At 44.1% G+C, this 19,742-nt stretch overlaps 2 protein-coding genes across 5 annotated transcripts in view; both read right to left on the bottom strand.

Annotated features, from left to right (window-relative positions):
* Positions 1-366: 366 nt before the first annotated feature.
* Positions 367-13,317, bottom strand: trmt9b (tRNA methyltransferase 9B). Of its 4 annotated transcripts, none has more exons than XM_048980714.1 (5): positions 13,098-13,317; positions 12,903-12,963; positions 5,905-6,110; positions 4,430-4,603; positions 367-2,605 (listed from the first exon to the last, which is right to left on the bottom strand). In XM_048980714.1, the coding sequence occupies exons 3-5, from the start codon at positions 6,056-6,058 to the stop codon at positions 1,641-1,643; spliced, it is 1,293 nt and encodes a 430-aa protein (XP_048836671.1). In that variant the 5' UTR covers positions 6,059-6,110; positions 12,903-12,963; positions 13,098-13,317; the 3' UTR covers positions 367-1,640. The 4 variants fall into 4 exon arrangements, with proteins under 4 accessions (XP_048836671.1, XP_048836670.1, XP_048836669.1 ...); XM_048980713.1 differs by having other exon boundaries at positions 5,905-7,108; XM_048980712.1 differs by adding an exon at positions 6,967-7,108 and having other exon boundaries at positions 12,903-13,317.
* A 990-nt stretch (positions 13,318-14,307) lies between these two features.
* pds5b (PDS5 cohesin associated factor B) overlaps positions 14,308-19,742 on the bottom strand; it is a 36,161-nt gene continuing 30,726 nt past the window's right edge. The window contains exons 27-33 of the mRNA XM_048980690.1: positions 19,459-19,575; positions 19,013-19,075; positions 18,750-18,877; positions 17,716-17,818; positions 16,962-17,284; positions 15,016-15,118; positions 14,308-14,883 (exon numbers count right to left, since the gene is read on the bottom strand). Of these exons, the coding sequence (XP_048836647.1) occupies positions 14,848-14,883; positions 15,016-15,118; positions 16,962-17,284; positions 17,716-17,818; positions 18,750-18,877; positions 19,013-19,075; positions 19,459-19,575 (873 nt within the window). The 3' untranslated portion in view covers positions 14,308-14,847. The remainder of the gene's footprint in view (positions 14,884-15,015; positions 15,119-16,961; positions 17,285-17,715; positions 17,819-18,749; positions 18,878-19,012; positions 19,076-19,458; positions 19,576-19,742) is intronic.

The following is a 19,742-nucleotide window of genomic DNA, read 5'->3' on the forward strand; positions in this document are numbered from 1 at the left end:
AAACACCACGTAACACACCTTTCCAGTAATGCCCAATGTCAACCTGTATTTGTTTTCCCTCTATTTTAAGTGTGGAAAAAGCGGGGCTTGTAATTACCTGTCACACTAACGGAAGCAAAGAACAGGAAAACTACATGAACGTTCCCACAGGTGCTAGCTTTATGTAGCAGGCCTTTACATTACCAAACCTGCTACAGGGTTGATTGCTGGAAAAGACTTTTTGTCAGTTTAGGTAGTTACTGTACATTGTGTAAATCTGTCAGATAAACAGCCCAAAACATAAATGAAGTTCAATACATAATACTTGTATAGATGCATAAATATGTTCTAAGCCTTCATCAACTGTTAACATTATGCTGTTGAATCCATGTATAAGCATCACAGGTTTGTTTTAAACATCAAAATTCATTTATTTGGCAATAAATACACATATTAAAATAAATGTTGAACAAGGGAAACCTGTCAGACCTTTTTAAATTGTCTGGCAAAAAAGATGATGACATTCATTGGTCACATCACAGCACGACTGCAAAAACAAACAGATGATTCAAGTGTTTGGACCCAACATGCAAGCGAATCTAGCAGCGACACACCTACGACACAGCTTGGCAGGAGAGAAGTGCTTTGTGGCAAATATTTTCTAGCAACTCTACCAGCGGAACAGACTCGCCAGCTGTTCAGTTCAACACTAAGACAAAGGTCACAAAATGATTAATGACTTTTAAAAACAGTTGCTTTGTATTCAGATTGCTAAGGTTTTGCTCACATGGTCCAGTACTGAGCATATGTGCAACACGACGCAGGTTCGGGGAAACTGCACAAGGTTTGGGGCTGTTCTACTCAACACATGCCTGTAGATCTACAGCAAACGTTCCAGTCAGTCTCTTTGGCTAGATCTAAAACCAGGCTAAAACTACACATTTCTCAAATACACAAATCTACAACTACAAAGTGCATTGTATAAGTATTTGTTCTTTTGATAGCAGCCTATTTTGGATCCTTGGCAAAAACATCTAACAGTATATTATTATTATTTATATTACTGTCGATGACAAACCATAATGCACACTCTGAATGAGGTCCCCCCCCCCTTATCTCAGTGAGGCAGTCTGCCTATATTGCAGAAGAAAAAAAAATCACTACAGTGGATGGTATCAGTTAATCTAATAAATAGGTGACAAACTTCTGTCATAAATCCACAGCTTGGTAGACTCTCAGAAATAATCGTGTTCCAGCTTTATAGCTGTGCAAGGAATAAATATCAAAATGTCTTCATCACACTACACTTCATCACTCAGAACGTTTCAAGGCAATCATAAGATTTTGTCACATAAATAACTTTAAAAAACGACACAAACACACACCCGCACAAGATTGTAAATTACTAAAACTTATTCTGCATTTTTGGTAAATGCTCAGTGACTTACAAGTGAGTTTCCATACGAAAACAAAATTAAGGAGAGCTTAGTGACTCAGTGTTTAAAATGTTGATTCCAGGTAGCGATTCCTGAAACACAACATAGTCCGAAAACAGAGGTGTATTCACACATGTAGTTAGAGTGAAATTTAAAAACAAATTTAAAATGTAATACTGGCTTGGAAAATAAATTTTTAAAATACATAGAAACTGCAGCCTAGTGTTAGACCTTCCAGACCTCAACCTTCTCGGCCACCACACACCAGTTGGCATGATCAAAATAGCTCTGAAGGACGTGGAGCTCCTCGACGTGCTTCTCGATGAGCTCAAGAAGCTCCCCCTCTCTGAATACGTGGTAGTAGCGCAGGCAGGAGCCCCGAGCTTCGGTGTTGCGCCATTCATTCATCTCCTCTCCAAGGCGCTCTGTGCTGCCTGACCACCGTGAGGAGCTCTCCAATGGGCCTACAGGCTGCTCAGTCCTGGTGGCCCCTGTGGAGCTCTCCTTCTGATGCGTGATCAGGTCCGGCAGGGGCACGGACCCACAGCCATGCATGATGGTGCCAGAAGATACTGGCTTCTCTGGGCCGACGCCAGCGTTGGTACCATCGTCGGTGCCATTGTCGATCCTCTCTGGTTGGTTCCCGAGGTCTGTCGTCGAGCCGAAAACATCGTCCTCGGAGCTGTACCGCGATGAGGAGGAGAAGAGGCTGGAGACCTGCCTGATGAGACCCATCCCGCGGGCACGTCGGCTGGTTCTCGATGTATCCAGCACACCAACCTCAGCACAGGATTTGTTGAACTCCCTGCTGCAGGTCCTGGATACGGCCAGGCTCCCAAAGTCCAGCACCGAGTCCAGCGACCTGGAGAAGGACCATCGTCTCCTGGTGCTCTGGTGGGCCCCCGCGGCAGTGTCCTCGTCATCTACCACAGAGGATGTGCTTTTCACCTTCCTGTGCTTGTCGCTATCGCTGCCATCCTGGCGGTGTGCTTCAGAGCCCATCTCGCCAGCAGAGGTAGGGCCGGGGGGGTTTGGGTTCCACGGGATGAAAACATCCTGCTTCTGGAACCTGCGCCGCTTCTGCTCCATGGCCCAGACGTAGATCATGAGGCGACCACCGACGCGCAGTGTGCGGGCCATCTCCTTTACTGCCCTGATGCGCCGCTCTTTGGTAGACAAGTGGTGGATGACTGAGAAAAACAAAAATCGCTTTTCATAAAAGCCTGCAATTATCAATCTGTAATGACCTACTGGCTCAAAAACGGGCTGGACATCTGAGCTCCATAGAAATCAATGAACAAAAATATTCTGCAAACTGATCTCAATGCAGCAAACATTTGCAATGTTTATTACAAACATTTTATACTAAGTCATTTAAAATGTAATCTGATATCCATGCAGCTGGACCAGGACTGAAGTAAGTCATGTAAAACATCTAAGTACCTGAGCGTGTAACAGGACTTATAGGGACATTGCCAAAAGCTGATTTACTTAATCACAATGCCACCTGTAGGCCAAAACTAGAATTGTTTATGTTACACACACGTAAATACAAGTTATGTCCCGTTTCAGACAATGAAATGTGGAAAAAGCACACAAGGTGCAGATTTCTTCTGTCGTACCATAAATCAGATCAGTGCAATAGTCCTCAAACAGAAACATGCCTGTTCTGGGAATTAGCTATTGTTGCCAGGTGACCGTGCCAGCTAGGAAACTGTTGCCCTCTGTATTACTGCCTGTGACCTGGTAAGTTGTCCCGTTTTGTCACTCCAGGCATATGAGACTGTTTAAACAGCACAATAATGAGCTAGGATAAGCTCTGCCTCCTGATCACACAGTGTCTAAATAAAGGGTGCCAACACATGCATGGGATTGAGTCTGCATTATGAATAATCCTTGCAGCTAAAATGTCCAACAAAGCAGCCTTGGATAATCTCACCCCGTGAATCTGTATCTATCCTATTACATCATATTTAAGCAACAGCACTGTGTATGGCTGATACATTGCCTTCCGAGTAAACCTTTGTACAAACCATGATAACCACAACTTCTCCTCAAGCAGACCAAAAAAAATAAATACATAAAAAAAAAATCAATCCTCTTGCTCATTCCTCGTGTACAATTAAGTTAGTGGTGGTTTTGAGGATCAGGAGTCAATTTGTACTGTGTGTTATTACCACAGATCACATTTCATCAGAGGTGTAAAGCCTGTGAATTATTGTATGCTAATCCTGGGGACTAAGGAAGGCTCATCAGGTGGTGAATACAGTAATCCCCCCTTATCTGCGACTGCCGTTAGCCGACACCGCCAATAATAGCAAACCATCTGCTGGCCCCATACATAACACGATTTTCGTGTATTTACATGTGGTAAATGATACATTACACACATTAAGACATTACCAACATTAACTACAGTAATAAGTACAAAATTACATTGCACATTATTATACAGTGCTGTATAGTACCGTACTCAAATAAAAAGGGATTCTCACGTTTCAGCCTAATTCAATGAAAAAATACCATGTATCAAGGTATGGCAGAGCAATACAAATCATGCTTTTTATACCCCTCAAAGGACTGTTACGCATCTTGCAATTCTTCTTTTCAAACAGGGATAAACTGTGGATACGGGGGCACTAATGAACAAAAAATAAGTGACCTTGAACAGAATCTGATGAGTAGAATGACTCTGTGTAGCTGGTATGGCTTGTGTTGCTGTTGCCTACCCTGGATAGTTACTATAGTGATACTTCACTAATCCTCGGAGGAAATTCTCTTTTCGCTCTGGCCCATTCTGCTCTCCATACTGGGGAAAGCAGGTTTGGGGGTCACAGCAAAGGGTCACAGCAAGACCCAGGGAGCTAGGGGTTAATGATCTTTCTCAATGGCCCAAGGACATGTAAATATTATGTGAAGGCTGAGCTGAGACCGGCGATCTTCTTATCACAGGCATTGAGCCTTTGCCCGCTGAGCCCCCCCCCTCCCCCCCCGAATGGCAGAGAGGATGGTACCTGAGATGGAGAGAATGGCATCAAAGCAACCCTCTCTGAATGGCAGCCGCAAGCCATCGCACACCTGGACCTCGTGTCCCTTGCAGCGTGCCGCTTCCACCAGGGGGCGACACACATCACAGCCGAGCTTGAATATGTCCTCATTGATGTGGAGGTATCTTCCATTGCCGCAACCTGAAATAGTGAAATCAACCACGTCATTCTTTAAACAGATGTTGCACTGATACATTGTAGAGTAAGTCAAATTAGGAAAGCAAGGTAGTATATTGGGATTGGGAGAAATGCCATTGCAGGGTGGATTATCTGTACACTCATTCATTGCCTTATACAGCCCAATGGGAACTAAGAAACTATTGCTGGGTTAAACTGATCAATTACAGATTATATACAATAATTCCTCCCACCAAGGATTTCTACAATTACTAATGAGAGCATAGGAAATTAATTCAAGCCAGAGTATCCTTCCAGGATATGGAAGTGATGAATATTGTAATGCATTTAAGGGGCAGTTCACCCCAAAACTGAAATATCTATGTTGTAGAGGGACTTTAGCGCTATCTATCCATCTATGTCATTCTGCTGGAAGTCACTTAGTTTACAAGATATCAGCCATAGAAAATGTCAGGCTTTGCTCAAATATGGGACATTTGAAAAATTGTAATATCTCCGCCAGAAATCATGACCCGGTTACTCAAGATAATCCACAGACTTTGATGTGAGCAGTTTAATGTTGGAACTATTTTATTTACCGAACTCTGAGTTTTGTAGAATAAAAGCTATTTATACATTAAACTGCTCACTACAAAATCTGTGGATTATCTTCAATAACTGGGTCATGATTTCTGGTAAGACATACTGCTGCTGCATGTTTGAAATGAATTCTTCTGGTGCTTTAATCACCACAGAAACATTACATTACATTTGAGTGAAGTCTGACATTTCTACGGTAGATATCTCCAAAACTGGGCGACTCCCAGCAGAACCTAGATGAATAGATGGCACAAAAGCCCATCTGGAACAACACATTGTATAAGATTGCCAGAAGAACTTTATTTTTGGATAATGGGGGTCTAACGTGAATAAAATTATGTGTCAATGAATTAGTGGTTAAGAGCCTTCAGAACTCTATGTCAGCTGCCATGGTTTGGACACGGAGAAGCGGGGAATCAAGACAGCAAACACGTCACAACTTGTACAAAAGGACTAACAGGGTTGCCTCATGTACTTTCACTGTAAAAGCAAATTTGTTATTCAAATGAGTATAACTGAACATGTTCGACTGGCAGTCTAGCGAACTGCTTAAGGCGAGAACAATCTGTTTCCTTAACCAATGGCGGAAAAAAACGGCACAGAGCAGGAGACTGCTGGAGACACCGCCGTACCGTTAGGGTGGGTTACAGTGCTATGCAAATATTTATCTTTCAGCTCTCTTCATGTAAAACGGCAAATGTTCTTGGGAGGGGGGGGTCACACACCCACGTCTGCTATTATGCTTCCAGGTTCCTGTTCCAGGAGGAACTGTCGGACCTTGGGCCAGGCTTTGTAACGGCTGTCGTTGAAGTAGGGCGCAACCTTTTCGTAGACGCTGTGGACGTGGTCCCTCTCCAGCTGGCTCGCGGCCTCCTCCATGGCTGCACCCCGCCGAGCCGCTGTCACAAACCCGTTTTATGGCGTTTCAGTGCTGTGAAACATCACACACGTTGCTTTAATGTTATCAGATTGAATGAAAGTGTCCATGGGGCAAAGTGACATATGCATGATCTGTAGCACTATTTCCCAATATGAAGGAAGCAAAAACGTGGACAGTCTGGCAGGAAGCTGGAAGGGAGCAAAAACTTGGACTGTCTGTGGGTTCCCTAGAACCAGGTTGGGAAACACTGATCTACAGCATTTACACAGTTTGGCATATACTGGGCTTTCACCAGGACAACAAGAACGTTAAAACATTTTTAAATGGCCCCCTGGGATTTGGCATTTCGTGCTACTTGTGGACATTCAGACATCCGTATGAATGAATCACCACTGTCCACTGCAGTCACGTCAATATGATTAAAGCCAGCCGAAATGCGTTCAATGGTGTGCCCAGTGACATCCTTTGAGTTCTCTCATCAACAAACCACTTGAGTTCATAGACCAAAGGGGGACTCCTGCCTTCAGTGCTCCTTGTTAGCAGCTTTTGGAAGCAAAACAAAAAGATAATTCACAGCAATGTACCAACCTCTACGCTAGGCGAGTGGGGTGCTGGGTGGCTAGGAATCAGATATAAGGCAACCTAGGTTTGGACATTGGATAGTCAACTGATTACCCCTCAGGGACTCCGACAAATAATCAGAACAAAACCCTATGAAGGAAAGCCATCTAACGCTCACCTGGTCACACTTATTACTATGATATCTCTGAAAATGTCTAATGGCTGTTTCCAGATCATTTGCTAAACTTAAATGCACTGGTCTTGCAGACCAGCCATCACTGGCAGGAAAGGCATCCCTTCTACCCTGGGCGTAGTTTTGCTTTCCTGCCTGTTAGGCTGTGCTTACCGATCCAAGTCTGAGGGTGTGGCTGCCCAGAATCCCTGACTTCTCCCAAGGCTGCATGCTGTTTGTTTGCCAAACGCAAAGTCCTTCCGGCCTGACACTACAATGGAGTGCATTTGGCTACACCACCTGACCATCTGTTTTTCTGAAAAGCACATTGATCTGAGATAATAACCAATGTCATCTGACAAACAATACAGTCTAGTGAGGGCATTCAGTTCGGTTTCATATTAACTTACACGGCAGAGAAAACAGCAAGCCACCATTAATATTCATACTAATTAAATTTGTGGAAATAGCGAGTCATGTAAAAACATGGCTATCTAAGCAAGACTATAGGTGTGCAAGTTCCTTCCAGTTAAAAGTAGGCAGTAATCACAGACAACGGATGCTACAGGTGCAATATCATCAATATTAACAAGTCAAATTAATCAACAAAATGCATAAAAAAGCTTGAGGCTTCATATTTGCGTTCTCTCTATTATACCGTTTTTTAGAATCTGTGATTACATAATGATTGTGCCTGTTAGATTTAAGTTGTGCTTGTTTTTGTGAAACAAAGACACTTCCACGGACTCACCAAACACCCTGACCATATTATAAATGTGGCTCCTCCATTAGAGGGAACTGAATTCTAACACATGGCTTTTGTTGTACAGTAATATACATTGGCTATCACACAAAAGGATGCTACCAACTATCCGAGCTCAAAAGAGTGATAGGCTGACAACCCAAAATGGCCACTTTGTCTTCTTAACATCCACTATAAGCCAACCAAATGCTCGAAGAACTAAAACCTTTTTCACCCAGGTGTCGATGCAAGTAGTTTAAATGGATTTACAAAGGCTTATCTGTCCATTTTCATGAGCTGTTTATACCAGAAAAAGCACGGCATTAAATATATACACCCTAAACACACAAGTAGCAATGCAGAAGGCTCCTTAATGGACCAGAGGGGCAGTGCTGCAAATGTGGGATCATGCTGGAGTGCACTACATTTACATGAGGAAAAATAGCTGCAGACAGTGCTAGTTTCAGGCCTACAAGTCCGCCAAAATGGTTGCCATAGGAGATGTTAGCATAAGCTACACATGCTGCCAGACTGAAATCCAAAGCATTTTCGTTTTTCCTACCCACCCAAAGCTGGCACAAGCTCTCTGCCCATTGGTCAGGGTCAAAACAGACACAATGTGTGCAGCCCTCAACCAGCATGCGGCGCATGGAGGCGGCAGACCGGCGGTGGCAGCTTTGCACAGCCATCTCCAGGACAAGCAAGACAAGGGGTAGATGTGGATAACCCAGCCAGACGCTGGCCTCAGAGCCGGGGGCAGCTGCCAGCAGGCAGTGGCGACATGACGCGTCAAGCTTCCTTCAGATATTTCACGATGCGTCCTCCTCAGTAAGATTTGGAGCTAAGGTACAGCATTACTCACAGTGTACAATGGGGCCTCCCTAAATTAAAGGACAGTCTAATTAAATGAGCGTTTATGGCATGTGCAGACCTCACACTCTCAGGGGCCTTGCGGTTGACACCAGAAACATTCAGGAAGATGACAAGGCAGGAGACAGAGCTCATGCAGACATAACAGTCTTCCCAAGAACAAAGTGTTAATTCATGCTGTTTTTATATAGAACTATTTTTGAAGGAATGCATAATTGAAAAAATTAATCTTCCCCAAAACAGACAATAAGCGAGCAAGGTGAATCCTTGAGTGGGGATTCAGGTTTGATGAAACACCGAGTTCCTCTGAACATGTTGAACAATAAAGCCAGCAGGCTTTAAACAAAGGAATAGCTGGCTGAAGACTCACAATTCTAAGGTGTGTTTCAGTCTCCAAACATGTTTTTTTCGCACATCCAGAGAGATCTATGGGGTTGGCTGGGCTTTAGAGTGGATGAAAGAAAACGTGCGAAGGAAAAACAAATTGTGGTATTTCAGTAAAATGCTAAGCTGACCCATCTACGGAACATAACCATACCTTCACCTTTGATTTACCATACAATTCTGTCCTTTGCTGGCAGCTGGTTGACCTCTGTCTGTCTCCTGTGTAGACTGCAAACACAGCACAGTCCTTCCCGGGCTGAAGTGCACACTGTCAGAATTCACTGACACGGGTGTCCATCCTCCAATGGCGTATTAACAAGCATCAAAATTCAGCACTGAAAACCTCTGGAGGGTCCAGCCATTCACGAGGAATGCTGTGAATGCGAGAAGCGCTTACCTTATCACACTGGAGACGTCTCTTCCCCCACCAATGTATAGAGAGACGTGAACAAGCATGCTGAACCCTGCGCAGCTACGTACTGTCAAACGTATGCCTTGACGAATGAGGACGACCCTGGTTTTTCGAATGCAATTACAGATTCAGCTTCAGGCAGTGGTGGCAATGCCACTGTAAAGGCGGGGAGGGGGGAGGTGGGGATTATGCAACGTCCTCCCTGTTGGCTTCTGCTCAGAATCCTGTCTGAGGCTACTCTCTGTTCAACAGAATGCAAAAAACCAACGGTCAAAGGGAATTACATAAGATTGGCGCAGTGATTGCTGCACGACAGGAATGAAACCTGTCCAGAGGAGAACGGCCAGTAAAATTATTCAGGATGAACACAAAGACATCTGAAGATGCATCTCAAACAAAGTGGTAATCTTATTCATCCCTGCAGACTACTTATTTTTAGAAAGAATTCCTATTACCCTTTAATAAAGAATCCCAGCCTACCATTCAGCTGACTAGAACAGTGTTGAGATTGCAAGATTTAATAAGGAGTGTAAGAGCTTGCGTTGGCAGAAATTATGGGTTCTTATTTCTGTAACGGACAGAAAAACACGCGCCCTCCCCCGCAAGCAGCAATCCACAATGCAGCATGTCATGACACAAACAATTTAGAGTACAATTATTATTTTTTTTTTAAAAAAAGGTCATTTAGAAAACAAATAATCTTTATATATTGCACATATGCATTTTCATAGAAATGTGGGATTTCATTCTCAGGCTATGGGCTGTACAGATGGGCCAGTCTGACAGGCCTGGACTTCCAGCAAATAAACAGCTTATTTGCTGTTAAAAGCAAAAGAGTAAATTAATGAAGACATTTTGCTTTGTCAATTTTGGCATCACCTAGACTTAAGCTACACAAACATCAAGATCTGAAAAATTGTGCGAAATCCCCTATAATGAGTTATCATGTATCATATTGGGGTTATAAAGGATTATATTTGACCAATATTGGGGAAAAAAAACAGGTAACATTATGGTCTACAAAATCTATTCATCCAGATAAAACCAAGCAGCTGCTGTTTAGAACAATTCTGGCAACTGACGGCCTTATATCTACATAGCAACTATCACTGTCCAAACAGCAAGTACCAAAAATGCATACAGTAAGCAGTAGAACACTAATATGTGATTTCTCATTTACAAGGAGTAACTTGTTTACTACATGAATGCCATGTTGTAAAACTCCTACCACCACCTGCACATAGAGGTAAAATCATGAGAGCAAGGAAGGTCTACAGGGTGAAGCAGCAGCAAGCACTGCCTGTGGGCCATATACCTTATGCTAACCGTAGACTAGAAGACTATGAAAAGACTGAAGTCTGACACCCTCTCAGATATAAAGATAATGTGTCATTAGAGTTTTTTTCCCCACTATCATTTCGCAAAGACTGGGGATCTTGCAGGGTCACTATTTGAAAGACTGCAACTAGATTCCTTTTGAGATTATTTCCCATCATGCTCCTGGTGCAAATTTACAAGAAAAGAAAAATGACTGAATAATGGAGCAGAAACATAATCAGCTTTTGGTCACAGCTGCTCTTGTGTGTGCAACAGTTTGCAATGATAAAAGAGCCAAAAACAGACACCGGAGAATGTGGACACGACCCCGGCTGAGTGAACGGGGACAGAGAGGCCTGACTGGAGCTCACCGCTGGATTGTTGACAATGTCCATGTTACTATTTGCATGAACCTGGACTAAAGACCTATGATAATATTAAACACGGTTGATTTTATCGGGACGTGTTAATGAGATAATGGCTGACTTAAGACCACTATCCTGACCACTTTTCACCAAACGATTCAGAGGACGGGGGTGCTGATTTATTCTGACATTGAGAATTTGTCTGGAACAGCGAATAAGGTTGGTATAAGGTTAGCATTAGACTCTTAAAGACATAATCAGCCGAGATGATACAGTAGGTATCAATGGCATCTGGGTTGTATACTAGTCACCAATCAACTTGTCCACATCTGGATACATTTTGCCAAACACCTATGCAAAGCACACTACAGTGGAGCCCCAGTTTCAACTACTAGTGATCCTGCAAATACCGAATGCTTGTGTTCCCTTGAGATAAAGATTAACGGAGTTTATTCCACCCAGTACGGCCTGGTATGGGGTGCTGACAGTAAAGGCTCAGGAATGCTTTTTACCCAAGGAGTCAGTTAACAGAAATGGACGTCGGGCCCAGTGTACAGAGGCTGCTCATGTTACAGACCCTCCATGGGTTACAGCAAATGCAAACGACGTTAATGCAAGCAGCTTGAGAAACACAAAAACCCATTTAGGCTGGCTGAATGGCAGTGATCAATGACAGAGAGAAACAGCCAGTGTTGGCTGGGAGTAGCTGAACTTCTTGTGTGTCTGTACAGCTCCTCCCACACCTGCAAAAAAAACAAAACAAAAAACAACACACACAAAGACCACCAACCACCTCCACAAACATCAACCAAACACAGCCAGCTCATCGACTCAAATCTAGAAGCTCAAAATATGTCAATTTCCTCCCCAAATAAGGTAAGGAAACAACAAATGGTTAATTCTGTCTTAGCCCCTTATTTCAAAAAGCAATGCAGGCACATGGATACATTTCAAGAACAGACACCCAAATCTTCGCTCCTGGTCTAAAGAGATATGACAAGCAACACCCACAGAATCCACGGCTTACTATGATATCTGAACACTAACTGGGTCAAGAGCGATACCAAGGCACCCACGTAAGAGACACTGTGAACAGGGACCTTTTCACTCCAGAAGAGATGTGTCAGCTCCGGATCTCCTGACAGCATGACTCACTCATCTCTTCCAAAAGCAAATGAAAGCTTTTTTTTTCGGTATAATATCTCACACCCCTGTTTAGACCCCCAAAGCAAACATAAAACAATTTATGCGCAACAAAAGAATTACCCAATGATTGTCGTAAGTTTCCAATATGCATTATAGACTGCGTAGAGAAGCAAGGATATAGAGAGCAAAGATGTACCTGCCTGGAAAACAGAGCATGCATTTGGTTAATTCCCTATTCAGCATAGCTTGGCTTTTGTACTGATGAAACGGGACAGAATGAGATGCCCCAGCAGCAAAACTAAGTTCCAGCTCTTAGGTTCAAGGTCAAACATCTTTCAATAACCACAGTTCTTAAGAATGATGAATATATCACTGAAACTCCAAAAACACATAATTTGTTTTAAAAAGCATGAGGGGACGCTGTCTGAATGTTGTAGATCCATATTCATAAATATTTAAACAAATATTTCCCATCTATATTCTCCACAAAACACGCTCATTTAGACAGGGATAAAATTCAGGATTTTTGGCACGTCCACGCTGCATCTGTAATACGGGTCATGTTAGAAAGCTTTCCAAGCATAATCTTTAACTCTTGTTTTGAAAATGTATTTCCTTAAACTCCACACAATTAAGTTAAACCGTCAAATTGAGCTTTTGTTAAATACTATTTAAACATCTGTAATATTTATGCGTGAGTATAACCCGCGGAAGGCGTTGCTCGGCGTTTTTATTCATTACAGTCACCGGCTGGAAATGCAAAACTATATGCGACCCTACCAGACTTTGCTGCTGCTCACAAACACTAACGTTAAGTAACAGCGATGGGAAATGCATTTATTTTCAACAAACTGTATTTGCGTGGAGTACCCACCTTCCATTGTACTGCCACTAGGTCTGATGAATAACAGGTTGATGTTTTTGCTGTCGTTCTCCTGATAAGTGGAAGCGCAAAAAATTAACTTTGCTTTACAGAGGAACGAGGGGGTTGCGCGTTCAGCGCACTCCGAAGCAGGACGGGCATCTGTGGCTTGCAGCTAGTCGAGTTACGGTAACCAAGAACACCTACACTGGCCGAGAGCACGACCGCACCTCTTCGGGGCAACTCTCTGAGAGCCCTCTCGCCCCTCGACCGACATTGGCTGTGGTCAAACCCCACTACTACCAGTCAATCAATGAAGAACCGATAAAACCCACATTCAGCAGACGCGGCGAGCGAAGAAAGGAGACGAAACCGTCTCTTCGCTATGCGATGCATCGCGTTTCAGAGTCCGACACGGACGGCTGTCATTGGACAGGTTATGGTCACATGACCGTCACACGGCGGACGCCAAGGACTGGGCGCGAGAGAGGAGAGCGAGCGTCGCCGTGCAGCATTCACATTGTGAGGTCTAGTTGCCAGCTATGGTAAGAAGATTTTTTTTTAATTATTATTATTTTATTAAAAAGAGAAAAAAAAAACACCGAACAGTCTTGTTAATAAAATAAAAACAGCCAACAATTATAAAGTATATACTAATTTCTTATTGGCATTAAATAGGAGTGATAAATATGAAACGCTTTAATGCAAATTCATGTATTTAAAATACATATCTATATTTTAGGTTAATAAAAAAAAATCCTATCATATCATATCTTACAAATTTCTCAAATAACAAAAAACTATAAAACTGATTATAGTATTGGTTGAATTTTGAAGAAGCAGCTCATAGGAGAAGCTGGAAATCCAGAACATTCTTGCAGGAAGGGGAAAGACTCAAGGCCACTGATGGTGAATAAAAGTCGTGTTGTAGGGAAACCTTACAGGATACATCATGTACATTCACACATTCATGAGCACCTCCACTTTGCTGCATAAGCAGAGGCGAAGGTCCCATCTGCCTGCCTAACATACTGCATTGTGTGATGCTAATATATGCAATAGACAAAACATGCCTTTTATTCCTGCTACTGAAAGTAGAGGGTTTTAGAAATATGTGCTTAGTTTGGAAAGCAGAGTGGAAATAACTGCGGTGCCTCCGTTCCCAGAGGTCTTAGTGCTGTCAGTAGGGATCTGTGCTATGGCCATTACCTAATTGGGTTCCATGGCTTTTGGCTTGTTTCCTGTTCCAGACTCTGCAGCCTTGGGCAGCGTCTCAGCGTGCATATACATCGCTCATCAGTCTGTCTGTGTCTCAAACACTGTAACAGAAGCACCGTGTTCTGTTCATCTTTCCAAATCAACCCTAGACATGCCAGACCTGATATGGGTAAATCAGAAGGTACAGTTGTCACTGAGGTACATGGAGGAACTGCCAGTTTTATTGTTTATATAATGAACACATGCACAGAAATGATACCACGGTGTAAATACTTGGTTTATAACAGAATTTTAGCATTTGTTTATAAACAGTCTTTCATTTCTTTTCATTTAATAAGCAGAAAATGAATTCAAAGACAAACAAATGACAAATTTAATGCCCCTTTCTCACAAAGCGGAAACCTTAGAAAAGGCTTAGAAAAATGTAAACAGAGAAAATGCCACTTGACAATTTTTGCTTGCTAATCCTTAGAAGCAGGTCAAAACCTGAGGCACTTAAAAAATAGGTAGACATGGAAAAGAGCATTTATGTTCACCTCATTAGCTATAACTATGTTTCTTTAGAAAGCAACCCATTGACCAGTTATGGTATGAATGTGACAACTTGGACCATGGAGACGGCAAACTGCAAATGCAGGGCTCCTTTGAGCCCAGCCTCCATTAACACCGCTATGGAGGGCTCTCGGAACACAGACGGGGATTCTTGTCAGTTCATTCTTCTTTTCAGTGATGCTCATGTTCATCTTCGCTCCCTCCTGCCTGGTGTTTCTTGGATCTGGCGGACAGAGCAGATTCCTGAGTCTGAGACAAGTCTCCCGTACAGCAGCGCATGACCTGTCATTAGGGGCAAGCAGGGGGCGGAGCCAGTGGTCTGGAGGGGGTCATGTGTTGTAGTGAGGGTACTCACTTTGGCTATGCTACACCCCACTTCCTCATTGTCATCATCCATTCTCCTTCCATACCCAAAATTGTTTTCTTCACCCCCTGCTGTCTTGAAGAGAGCCCTGCATCTGACAGTGAGAGTCAGATTTGGAGACGAAAGAAAAGACTCAAAAGGAGAATCAGATTTGAAATAGGACAGTCAGAGTCTGACCTAGAGTCAAAAGGAGAGTCAGAGTCCAACCCAGAGTCAAAAGGAGAGTCAGAGTCCAACCCAGAGTCAAAAGGAGAGTCAGAGTCCAACCCAGAGTCAAAAGGAGAGTCAGAGTCCAACGCAGAGTCAAAGGGAGAGCTAGATAGGATAGTAAGAGCCTCACCCACAGTCAAAATTTGAGTAGTAAGGTCAAAAGGAGAGTGAGAGCTACACTCTGGTACAGAATTGTCTAGATCAGGCCTTACAAACTTACAGAAAATAGATGTACACACATTACAACAGGCACAAAAACAAGCTAGCTTAGGGGGCACTTGCACATTTTACTTGGCTGGCTGCTGGGCACACCCCTTGCATTAAATCAATTGTGACCTCGAATGCTGCTCTGCTGGAGGCAGTCAGGCTGCCCTTCACTCTAGCCTCTATGCACTGATCAAGTGTTCGTCAAGCTAGCTGGGGGGGTCCACTCTCTCGAACCCGCGACACCAGGACATTTACAGTACATCACAACATTCAGCAATAGCTTTAGAAGCTGTGATTTTCTCCTTTGCCACGCAACGATTTATAGCCGCTCCACTTGCAAGAAGGTCTAATTACTTCCTAGAAATATGTTCACCAGTCTAAACAGTGCCAGCATGCCCCCAGAAGAGGCAGAAGATGGCGAAGAAGCTTTTAAATAAGGAAGAGTTTAACATGAATATGCACATTATTTCAGTGAGGTAGATACTACAGGGAGGAGAATACTTGGCATGCAGGTGGTGCATGAGGGCCCCGTGCAGGGAACACTGGGAGGTGACTGCTGTACACGCACCAATGAGCTCATCAGCGCAGCCAGCGGTGAAATGGAGCCAATTACTGCAGGCACAACAACATGAAAGCCGCCCAGTCAGGACCTTATAAATGGGCTTGCAGTAGCTGTACACAACTACCATTCAAATCACAGCGGCACAATAGCAGACAATGATTTGCCCCGGATCAGCCACCAGATCAGCAGACCACGACCGCTGAACCCCCAGGCTCAGGCATTCATCACTAAGAAATGTTTATATCTACAACTACACCTCTTCTATGTGCATTTATGGACACTATTTTCTTTTTCACTTTCCCCAGGGCATAATTTTCACTTTTGTCTGCATTGGCAGTTTCAGATTTCCATTTCCTGTGCTCCCTCTATGCTGTCACTCAACGACTTCATTGCAAAAAACGTGCTATGCTACTAAGCTAATTTGCTTGATTAATTGTGTCTCTCCCTTCAGAGACAGTAATGCGATGAGGATTTGCCATACTTCTGATGTAACCCCTGGAGTGTCATGGTTTGCTTCCCCACTTTGGATTTGAACCAATGGGGAGCCACCGGCACTGTGCAGCATCCACCATTCTGCGGCAGTACACTTACCACACAGTAGCTAAGGTGGTGGAGGGGCAGGAGAGAATTCACCAATTAGATACAGGGGATGATTAGGAGGCCAGGTTTGAAAGGGCCACTGTGGGCAATTTTAGCCAGGATATCGGGCTACCAGCCCTACTCTTTTGAAAGATGCCCATGGATCTTTTATAACCTCAGAGAGTCAGGACCTTGATTTTACATGTCATCCAAAGGACGGCATCATTTTCACAGCACCGTGTCCCCATCACTGCACTGGGGCTTTGGGATCCACACTGACCACAGGATGGGCTAACCTACTGGCCACAACAGCACCAGCAGCAACCCAACTTTCCTATTTGGTTTTCCATCTTAGTACTGGCCAGGCCAAGTGGATTACCTGGTCTGAACTGCAGGTAGCTCCTCATCATCGTCATCCTCTTCCACCTCTGTGAGAGGGCTGGGCTTTTTATGACCCCTCTCAGTAAGTGCCCCACACCTGAGAGAGGCAGCCCTGGGGGTGTGGCCTCTCCGACCCCTCTTGGTGGAGCTGTTGTGCTCTTCCCCTGGCTCTAGAGCGGCTGATATTGCCTGGAGTTCTGCCTGAAACTGACAGCTGACAGCCCTCCTGCAGACACGCTTAGGCCTCAAGGCCCGGCCCACATGCTTGTCCCCCTCCCCAGTAGCTGCTCTTCGCTTGAGTCCCTGCAGTCTCTCCCCACCCTGCAGAGAGGAGATACGGGAGACAAAAGATGCTGTTTGTTGTTTAATTCCAGCACCTACAGTACCTTAATCAGGCCAACACCCATTTCTCTAGAAATAAGCATAGTAAAAACTGTGCCCTGTTTTTCCGGTGATACACTGTCTATCAATTGCTAATGTTTTTTGTCATTTATTTTGGGAGCTCTGTTTCGCAAACAAGCACACAATTTGCCATCTGAAACCTGCAGCAGACGCTGATGTTCCAAGAACGACTTGTACTGAATCTCATCATCGCTAAAAATATAACGCGATAAAAAATGTTTTTCTTGAATCTTTCCCACGTCACCTTGGATACAGAAGACTAACAGAACTGACCAGAGCCCTTTCAGGACAGATTTATTCTCACGCTTTGATCATGTCAATGTCTGGTTCAAGGTTGGAGGACCCAGTACCCTGAGCAGTACGGAGTCATCTCTAGCTCTCCAGTTGCACTGCGTTCCTGGTACCAGAGAGATCTTCACAGGGGAGACTTCATTGTACTCAGAGTGCTTCACCCTGAAGGAAAATAAGGCAAGAGGGATGTTAAACAGGAGGAAATGACCTTATCTTTATGAGGGCTGCACACAGCATTATCATACATTACTGCCTTGCAGGGCTGTGCATTTAAAGAGCTGCTTTTTAGCTGGGATCTCACTGGTAGCTGAAGGGACTCAATTAAAAGATGTTTTTTTCCTCCAGTGGGACAGCGAGGCTCTATTGGCCACTCTTCACCTGTCCCTGCCAACAGCTCAGATCAAAGCAGCGAACCAGCAGCATTAGCATAACCATGCGTTACGATTCTGACCCTAATGGAATCATGAGCACTGGATGGAGTAGATATCTGCCAGGATCTAACTTCTCCTCTTGGTTCCAGTCAGCTCCTTCCTTTCTGTAACGCATTACAGTAACAAGCTCCATCCTGGCCCATTAAATCCAAGCACCTTGTATCAACATTGGGGAAAATGATTAAAAGGAGTGAAGAGATTGACATTGCGAGGTGTTGATGTCAGTGGACACCCCTAGATAAAATACACAATGACAAATAGCCTCCATATTATTACTTTACAAACACAACTGGACCTTTTATACACAGCTGTGGCAAGGCAAAGCACGCCCAGCTTCCAGTGGCAGCCACACACCTTTCATTGTCTGCAAGTAGCCAGCATAACTAAGCCGTGCATTAGAAATACACCATGTTCAGTGAAAGGAAATCACATAAATAGGGCTGATAATGAATCACTAATTGTAGGTCTATAAAGTCACAACACAATTTATTTCACTCTATTCCTAGCTATACAAAAACCCTCACTGCACTTCTGAATTGCAGTCCCCATAATTCCATTTACAGGATGTGATATTCATTCAGCTCTATAGCAGCTTTTATTTCAGGCCTTTTTTGTTGAACTGTGACCCCCCCCCCTCAGGAGGTGAGTGGGCATGCACTGACCAGGTTTTCTGCCAACCCAGAGAGCTGTCACTGCACACTGCCTCTGTCCAGGGCAGCTTGGCGTGTGGCTGCCTGGCCGTGGCGGGTAGGGTCTTGTTTACTGCCCCAAAGATGCTTGCGACTCTAGGCTGGGGGGGTGGATAGGATATACAACTGGGCCATGGTGAAAGAGACGGAGTCTGGGGGGGAGGGGGAGGGCTGAAGGTACTGGCAACCAGGTAATAATGCCAGTGAAATATCCTGTGGTTTTTTTGGAAGGTTACCTTTCCCAGATTGATAAAGGACTTCATTCCCGGAGGGGGGTGACTCTTCATACTGCTGATACTCTGCAAGATATTAGGGACAAACTCAGTGTTTAACTGTCTTAATTGATTACCAAAAAACAGCAGCTGAGACTTTAGAACAGCATGGTGAGTCAGTGGATGCCTCGCACCTCCTGTGTGTGATTCTAGAATTAGCCTTTACTATTGGTGCTGCATGCAGTTAGTCCAAGCTCTCATATGCCAACGGTATGCATGTGTGTCCCTTATGTTTTATAGGAAAGGGTCTAAGGCAGGGGGGGTTGGGGGAGTCCCTTGACAATATAAATTGCCGTTGGTGACCACTGTTCCAATGTCAGCATATTAGAAGATTCTGATGATAATTGACACTCTGTATTATTTATATAATGGTGTATCACAAAGAGCTCTGAGGAGGAGGCACACCGCACCATGTCAGGATGGTGGAAATTTCTGGCAGGCAGGGCGGGACCTTTGGCCAACTCCTGGCTGTAGGTGTTGCTCTTCGAGATGATGCTCAAGGCTATGTTACACACAGTGTGCAGTTTCTGAGCAGACAAACGAAAAACATAACATAAACAAGGAACAGCAAACACTGAGTATTATCCTCCGCAGAGTAGGAGTGCCTGTGGCCTGTGATGGACTGACATCCCCTGCGGGGTATCCCAGTGCCCCATGAAGGACTGACATCCCTCACAGGGTATCCCAGTGCCTC

The sequence above is a fragment of the Brienomyrus brachyistius genome, chromosome 17 (genome assembly GCF_023856365.1).
Source record: "Brienomyrus brachyistius isolate T26 chromosome 17, BBRACH_0.4, whole genome shotgun sequence".
In the NCBI taxonomy this organism is placed as follows: Eukaryota; Metazoa; Chordata; class Actinopteri; order Osteoglossiformes; family Mormyridae; genus Brienomyrus; species Brienomyrus brachyistius.

Bases quoted from the DNA above. Each gene is read 5' to 3' on its own strand.
- trmt9b (XM_048980714.1), bottom strand. From the start codon at position 6,058: ATGGAGGAGGCCGCGAGCCAGCTGGAGAGGGACCACGTCCACAGCGTC. The intron at 4,604-5,904 runs GTGTGTGACCCC...TCACTATTTCAG, and splicing joins AAGCATAATAGCAGACGTGG to GTTGCGGCAATGGAAGATAC. The intron at 2,606-4,429 runs GTACCATCCTCT...TGTTTTTCTCAG, and splicing joins TGCCATTCTCTCCATCTCAG to TCATCCACCACTTGTCTACC.